Below are 8475 nucleotides of genomic sequence, written 5' to 3'. Positions count from 1 at the left end.
TGGGCAATACAGTGAGACCACGTCTCAAATTAAAAAACAAAAAAAGGAAAAAACTGCATGAATGAATGAGTCCAAGACAAAGGCACTGGAGGACAAAACATATATGAAGAGTGGACCCTTTCTGTGATTTAAAAGTAAACACGAAACTTCCGGACAACGTTTCAAGATGCTAAATTTTCATGAACAAGCCAACTGCTAAATATTATTTAAAGATATGGGAGTAACTAACTGAAAAAAGAGCAAAAGCAAAAAAACTGGCTGCTTCTGAATCGTGCAAGGAAAGGTAAGAAAAGGTGAGTCAGGGATCTATCCTTTTCCTGCAAAAGCCCTCTACATGGTTTGGTTTTTAACTACAAACTATTTAATTACTATGTATAGCTTTATAAAAGTTAAAATATTTAAAATGAAAAATTAGTCAATTTTTGGCCTGCTATAAGTCAAAGCATCCTGCTGTGCTTTTGACCTCATACAGTTGAGTACAGTTTTTTTTTTTTTTTAAAGTTTTGTGCCAAGAGTCCTGACTACCAAAGTGTGTTGACCCTAAGCTTGGTTGACAAAGCTTGGTTAACCAAAGCTTGGTTAACAAATAAACAGAACTTTGAACTTTAATAAGGAAGTTCTAATGGACCTAGACTGGGTTGGGCAGGCCTACTGACTGCTGCCTGAAGGTGGCTGTAAAGGGACTAAGTAAATCAATTAACTCCACAGTTTTCAAAAAGGTCTCTTGATATCAAAACTTCTTTCCTTACATGCTTCTCTGATCCTGTGGAGATGAAAATTGACATCCATAGTCATATTCTACCAAAAGAATGGCCAGATCTAAAAAAGGTAATGGTAATTAATTTGCTGAATTATTTCTGAAACTTCTCCAGGGTTTCTCATTGCCTCTCTCTTCTTTATGGAATTAGATGTCTAGTTTATCTGCTTTGGTGGGGGGTAGGGGGACTTAAATTATTTGGTAGTTCTGATTTCCTAGTTTTTAAAAATGACTTTTACATTTATTTTGAAAGAACATTGGATTAAAGAAATAAGCGCTTTCTCAGAATCCCTTTTTTCCCTCAAATGAACCATTCTTTAAAATTTCCAGACAATTTAAGTAAAGCAGATTTACCTTTTTTAAAATCACATATTCAGCTGCTGGGAAGATACATGCCAACTACAGAATTTAAAATTACAATTTTAAATAAAAGACTATTAAAAATGGAATGTGATCGGTTTCGAGGACTTCTAAAATATATCTCCTTTTCAAAATGTTTAAAATAAGTTTTAGAAGCACCAAGAGATAGCTTTGTGAATTTTTTTTTTTAGTCTATTTTAGGACACTGCCTGAAACCTTTACTTTTTGATGTTCTTTATTCTATAAATCTTTGTCATGAAGAACTAGGAAGTAGGTACATCAAAAAACCCCAGAATAAATGACATGAAACTTTTGCACAGTGGTATCTACTAAAAGAGTATTCTTTGTGTTTCTCTAAAGATGGAAATTTCCTTTTGTCATTAAGAACTTTTGAATGAATACAAAAAGAGGAAGGTGAGGAACATGAAGGAAATGTAAAATTGGCTAGAGGCTTGTTCAGGCTTAATATCAGGTTTTACCCAATCTTCAGCATTCTGCCAGTACTTTCACCCCACCAATAATGTTTCATCTTTTTTATCCCAAGTAAGGGAAAATGAATTAACCCAAACTTGAATTAAATGTGGTTCATTGTGCAGGTAGATGAAAGTATTTTCTTCTCATAGTTGTCTCATAGAAGAATGTTTATCTTAAGTATTTCTTTGTCCATTGGTATCTTAGGTAAGATGGGTGGCAGAAACCATGTATTGAAAAATACAAGTGATCTTTGAAAGCCTATCCTATATACAGCTAAGGATAAAAGCTAAACCACTCAACCTGCTCTTCCTAAAAGGACTCTACATGTTGACACAGGAACATGCTGTTCTGAGTGCTGTTGTCCTCATCAGAGTTTACTGAAGTGTAAACCGCTTCACAATGTTAATGATTTCATGAAGGGAATGCACCAGTTCCTTTGTGAGAGTGCATCTGCGTTATTTAGAAGCTGCATGCAGTTTCTTACATCATGTGGTGCCCACCACTTTCTACCCCTCGTTTATGAGTATTTGCCTGACGAATGATGCAATGAACACATTGATTAATTTGTGAACACAAGAAGAAATAGATTATACTCCCTAATCTAAGAGTTTTGGTAAAATCCAAATTTAATATTTGGTATTTTAAAATAGCCATAATCTATACCTAGCAAATGGCACTAATTCTCTGTTACAGCTTTTTTCTCTATTTGAGTATGAAAGAACATCCACATGAAATGCTTTGGAAACCACCATGGTGATCTCTAGAGGACAATGCCCACCTGTACTATCCCACTGAGAGAGTTAGCTAGCATGACCGACCCTCCAAGCAGGGCTCCAAGCTCCAGGGCATACACCTCCTTGTGCAGATAGGATTTTGAGGCTTAAGAGAGCTACAGTCTGAATATGTACATCTCCCCCAAAATTCAGGTGAAACCCTAGCCTACAAGGCAATGGTATTAGGAAATGCAGCCTTCTGGGGGTGATTAGGTCATGACAGCAGAGCCCTCATGAATGGGATTAGTGCCCTTATAAAGTAAGCCCAAGGAAGCTTGTTCACCCCTTCTACCACGTGAGGGCACAGCAAGAAGGCACCATCTTAGAACCAGGAAGCCGGTTCTCACCAGATCTTGGACTCCCCAGCTTCCAAACTCCCTCTCCTTTCTATCATCAGCTATTGCTTTAAAGAGGGAGAGAAATTTTGTCCCAATAAACCAGGTTTCTTCTTCTTTTTTTATTTTTATGTATTTATTTTTATTTCCATATGCTATTGGGGAACAGGTGGTGTATGGTTATATGAGTAAGTTCTTTAGTGGTGATTTGTGAGATTTTGGTGCACCCATCACCCAAGCAGTATACACTGCACCCAATTTGTAGTCTTTTATCCCTCACTCCCTTCCCACCCTTTCCCCCTGAGTCCCCAAAGTCCATCGTGTCATTCCTATGCCTTTGCATCCTCATAACTTAGCTCCCACTTACGAGTGAGAACATATGATGTTTGGTTTTTCATTCCAAACCAGATTTCTTCTTATGTAGTAGTCTCACATGCTGCAAACAGACAGCTGACACTTCATCACCACCATCTACATCATTTCCATCATTACAGTTACAATACTTCATACTTCTAGGGAGAGACAGAGGGAGAAATAATCTACATAAACCTTGCAAAATATGCAGATAAGATTTATACTATTCACTTGACAGATGAGATGCTTGAGACTCAGAAATGAACCTAGAATCCCAGAGCTATGTGGGCCACCACAGTCCCTCAAGAGCCTCTCCATCACCACATCCACCCTGAGAAAACTGGCCTGAGAGAGTACTGCTGCTGGAATAACCTTGACCTTCTTATACAATGAAGAGACAGAAAAGCAGAATCAACATGCCTGAAGTGATGGTTAACTAATGATGACAAAGGGCTGGGATTTGAGAAATCTTTTCATTTTCACTTGCTAATAATAATTTTAGTCAGAGTTACAAGTAGGATCCTTGAAAAAAATATGTATCCAAAGTATAAAGACAGTGGATTCAGGGATACTTGATCAAATTGTTTCTGATGAATGAGGACCCACACTCTCTGCTGTCACAAACAGGAGGTGGGGCCCAAGAAACCATGGCGAAAGATGTTTCCGGTTGATCTGCAATGGATTATTCACAGCAACAATGAGGATGATACAGTTTCAGCTTTTTCCTCCAGCAAGGCTTTATTGACAGCCTACTGTCTGCCCAATAGTAGGGCTTGCAAAGATTCTTCTAATTATAAATGGAGCAAAAAATTCTGACCTCCAATTTAAAAATCATATACTTACACCTTCTTTTGTTAGCAATTGCACTTGATCAGTACAAGGCTTTAGAAGACAAAATCCTAGCCATCATTTGATTTTTAGAAAATCCTTCTGAGGAGATAAATACCTGGTTTCATCACCCAGGAGGCTCATTATTCACCTCATGGAGGTGTGATGTCCTCAAGACATTAACAATGGTCATCCAGTTCATCCACTTTGATTCATATATGTGCATTTCAGAAACATATCTCTTGTATATAAAACTGAATTTCCTGGAATGTTTTCAATTTGCTTTTTATTTGGCATGCTTATAAATGCCCACGAGACACTGGTTATTGTCAAACACTTTCAGATTTTAGATGCTTCCTGGGGCATATGCTCGGACCAAAACCACTCCCAGGGTCATAAATTTTAGACCCCAGGCTCGGCTCAACCTGGGATGAAAACTGAGGGTCTGTGTCAAGCACAGACCTGGAGAAGAATAAAACTGCCCTGAATAAGTTGGGTCTTTGCAAGGGGCCTGTGAGGTAAATTGGCACTTTACACTTTCCAGGAAAGGGAGGGAGGGACACAGAGGGGCAAAGGGCTCCTTTCTTCACAGCTCTCCTTAGTTCTGACCCCAGGGTATTCTATTTGGGGTTGGAATAAGACTGTCACCACTACTGCCACCCTTTCCACCATCCCCACTGCTACTATCACCACGGCTGTCACTGCCACCACCATCACCATCAGCCATGATGGGTACCACCACTGCCACCACATTCACTACTTCAGCCACACCACTACAGCCACCTCACTCCCTCCACCATGCAATTAGTGCCCCCACCGTCACCACCATCACCATCAGCATCACTGTTAGCAGGAATGAATGAAGCCCTGTCCACTGGCCAGGCCTGGTGTCAGCAGCTTTATACGCACTATCTCACCTAATTCCCCTGAAAACTTATGTCCCAGCCACTCCTGTTAGCCTCATTTTTATTAATACACATAGGGAAACAGTGACTTGGAGACATTTCACACCAACAAAGTCAAGTGTCTTGTAAGTGACTTGTTGCATGTGGGAGGATCCCTCTGCTCCGCCTTTCCTACCTCCCTGCCCTTCCCCAAATGGAATATTTCTCTACCTGCTAGCATATGGGTTAGAGTTCCTTACAGAATTATGAAAAAGTAACAAAGAAAGAGAGTGAGGAAGAAGGGGGAGAAGGCAGGCAGCAGAGAAAGAAGGAAATAAAACCCTTTCTTCTACATGAAGGATAAAAGTTCAATGGCAAATTTCCAGTTAAAGAGCACAGTCTTAAGTTTACTCTAAAGTGTAACTGATTAAGGTCATATTCCATCCCCCGCCCCCAACATATCTCTCTTGGCAGCTTTTTCCAGGGGAAAAGAAGGAAAAAGTACAAAGGTATTGAATGCATGAAGGGCGAGAGCAGGGGTTGGGGGCACGAGCAGAGGAGAGGCTGGGTGCAGGGAGGAGAAGCTGAGTTTCAGCCGACAGTCTCCCTTGCCTGCCCAGCCTCCAAAACTGAGTCTGCGGATGTCACTGGGGAGGAAACAGAAGATAGATTTCTAAAGGTAATATGATTATTTGGGGCTAGGACTCAAGAACAGACCTTTTACCTGGGTGGAATAAGACTGGTATAGAATTAATCCAAACCTTACGAAGCTGTTGAGGCAGACCCCAGGCACAGACACAGAGACACAAACACCTCTATGCTGCACTGTGGCCCAGGCCCAGACCTTCCCCTCGGTCTAGAGGTGAAGGGAGCTAAGAAGGGTCCACCAAGACCTGACTCCCTACAGACAACTTCCCTGCACTGCGGCATGAGAATCAACTGCTGTACCCTGGCCTCATCCAGCCACAACAAACGAGAGGTTGAGCTGATGTTCAGCTTGCTTTACTCGCTGACCCATCACCGCTGACCAACTCAGAGTCGTTAAGGAGCTCCCTCATGTAGCTATCTCCTGCCTCCATTCCTTCCCTCTGACACCACACTGTGACAGCCATGCAGGAAGCGTGAAAATCCTGAACACTAGAAGATCCTCTCCAATCTGACCCCGGGACTACCTTTTCAATGTCCCTCCCAATACTGCAGCCCAAGGTGTGAAGTCAGCTCCCTCCCCAAGGCCCCCAGAGCACCTGTGCCTCATGGTCACAGTACGTCTCACATGCCATGATGTGGCCCTTTGATTCCTTGCCTCCCCCAGCCTTAACCTCCCAAGACTCTGCTCCACATGGGCTGGAACTGTCCTCTTTTATTTTCTCTTCCCTAGTAAGACTTGTCACAGATGGGATTCCATGAAAGCGTGAAGAAGGAATAATGATATGATGCAGTATGATACATGATAAAGCCAGTAGTTATTTGAGTCATACTTACCTATGTTTTCAGTCGGTGGCTTTCCACAGTTTTTATGCATGATTCCCAGGCGGAAATCTATTTTACGTTGTGACTCAGTACAAACATTTATATACACTAAATGGGAAGAACAAATGTTATGAAACCATTACTTACTACATGGGAGACATTCTAATTTATCCTATTCCTTTCCATTCCTTTACTCTATGATTTCCAAGAAGCAGACCCTGAGACAAGGATTCAGAAACAAGTAGTTTGCTTTGGAGGTGATCCCAGGAAACACCAGTAGAGTGAGGAAGTGAGACAGGGAAAATAGGGCAGCCAGTGAAAGGTTTGTATTCCAGAGCAAAATGTGTGCCTCATCTCTGCGTTATCCAGACCGAGGGGTGGGGTACGGTGTGTTCAGTGTATTTATATACAACTCCCTCAATTATCTGTTAAGGGCTGTTGGGCCGAGGGGATGCAGGGAGCTAATTTCATAGTACTTCTTACCTGCTAGGTTGGCTTGATCAAAGCAGGTTCCCGGGGAAAGCCCTCAGCCAATGAAATGCAGGCACTGGCTGATGGAGGTGGGCTGGTATGCACAGAAGTGTCAAAGCGAAGGGATACGAGCGGGACACCAACAGCATCTGCTACATACATGATTTCCTGTTTTAAAATGTTTGAGTCCCTATCCACTAAACTGATATCACAGTCTACTCATGGATTGCAACGCAGAGTTTGAAAAGCAGTGTATTTCCTAAAGAGTGGTCCTTAGGGGCGATGTACTCCTGGTAACCTGTGACGTGATTTTAGGTGGTACATGAACAATATTTTTTCATGTTAATCTTCATTTAAAAAATTCAAGCTGCATTAGGGGAAAAGATAAAAGCAGCACTGCTGAGATAACAGAATTTTCTTCTTGTGTAAATATATTGAAGGAAAAATGTAAGTGAATTTAATTGTAAATACTAAATAGGCGATATATGGGTATGGGGGAAATGGGAAGGCAATGCTTGAAAGGTGGAGCTCAGGATCCTCTGTGCTAAGCGTGCCCCTTGATTGCAGCCTGGTCTTTGCTCTTTGACTCTAACTGTGCTTCTCCCCACTGCAGAGGTTTGGCTATGAAGGCTGGGTGCAGCTCCAACACCACAGCAAGGTGAGTTTCTTCCAAAGCATGAACATCAGTAGGACTCAGGGACAGCTAAGCCATGGGATGCCTCACTGCAGGCTGGGCCTCCAGGGAACCCCACTCTTCTGCCCGTGTATTAGCTTTGTTGTAGGCAAGGGAATAGCACTGAGATTTCTCAGAATAATTGGGAAAAATGGAGGTGACTTCAAAGAGTAGTATTTAGGAAGACAAAATTGGAATTTGAGAACCCATCAAAAAGTCTCTCTCTCTCTCTCTCTCTCACTCCTCCCCCCGCCACCAACCAATTTCAGCATTTATTGCTCTGCCTCAAGGAAGTGACCTAGTGCTACCAGTTATTACAGTACATTAAGGCTGACCAAATAAATGGGACAGTTAGGTTTGAGCATAAGCTAGAAAAAATAAACAATGGAGACAAAGGAGAGAAGACAGTGTTACTAAGGGTTGAGTTCGGTAAGAGGAAAAAGCAAAAAGAAGGCGGCTGTGGGCAAAGCCCTGTAGAAATAATGAGGCCCAAGAGTGAGCTGGGAGTCTAGATCTGCCCAGGGTATGGGTCTGATTTCATTTTCAGAGGCATCATACGTCCTCTTCAAGTTCAGAGGTAATATTTTTGAGCTTCCAGCTGGCATACAGACATGACTAATGCATGCTCTGGAGGACTTGTGGTCTGGAAATCCAGTTAATGTGCAGAGTTAACCCAACGCAGCATGGAAAGGTTAGGGCTCCCTTTACATCAGGTTCTAAGGGGCAGAGATTTGGGCACCAAGGATCAGAGAAGGCCTTCTGAAGGAAATGATGCCCATCCCACATCTTAAAGCAGGTGGGAGGCTTGCCTAGGGAATGAGGAAACCATGTTCTAGGAAAAAAGAAAGGGAACAAAGGCATGAAATATTAAACATATGTGAGCTCAGAAGCACTCAGCTATGGATGGTACCAGCATTTCTCAAACTGTGGTCCCACAACCAGCAGGTTCACCATCACTTGGGAACTTGGGAGAAATGCAAATTCTCAAGCCCTGCCCCAGTCCTACCAAATCAGAACTCTAGAGGTAGGGCAAGCAACTTGTTTTAACAAGCCTCCTGGTGATTCTGACGCAGAGTCAAGGGTTTTTTTAATTAGT

General features: G+C 42.1%; 1 protein-coding gene across 2 annotated transcripts in view; it reads left to right on the top strand.

Moving 5' to 3' along the window:
• Positions 1-706: 706 nt before the first annotated feature.
• Positions 707-8475, top strand: part of ACMSD (aminocarboxymuconate semialdehyde decarboxylase) — a 70891-nt gene continuing 63122 nt past the window's right edge. Inside the window, exons 1-3 of one of the 2 annotated variants that reach the window (XM_011970293.1) lie at positions 707-828; positions 6451-6557; positions 7320-7364. Coding sequence is in view for 1 of the 2 variants with exons in the window: in XM_011970292.1 (XP_011825682.1) it covers positions 772-828; positions 7320-7364 (102 nt within the window). In the remaining variant the exon portion in view is untranslated. The remainder of the gene's footprint in view (positions 829-6450; positions 6558-7319; positions 7365-8475) is intronic. The other variant, XM_011970292.1, reaches the window with a different exon arrangement.

Source organism: Mandrillus leucophaeus, unplaced genomic scaffold (genome assembly GCF_000951045.1).
Source record: "Mandrillus leucophaeus isolate KB7577 unplaced genomic scaffold, Mleu.le_1.0 Scaffold94, whole genome shotgun sequence".
NCBI classification, from domain to species: domain Eukaryota; kingdom Metazoa; phylum Chordata; class Mammalia; order Primates; family Cercopithecidae; genus Mandrillus; species Mandrillus leucophaeus.
This window is presented reverse-complemented; position numbering and strand designations above follow the sequence as displayed.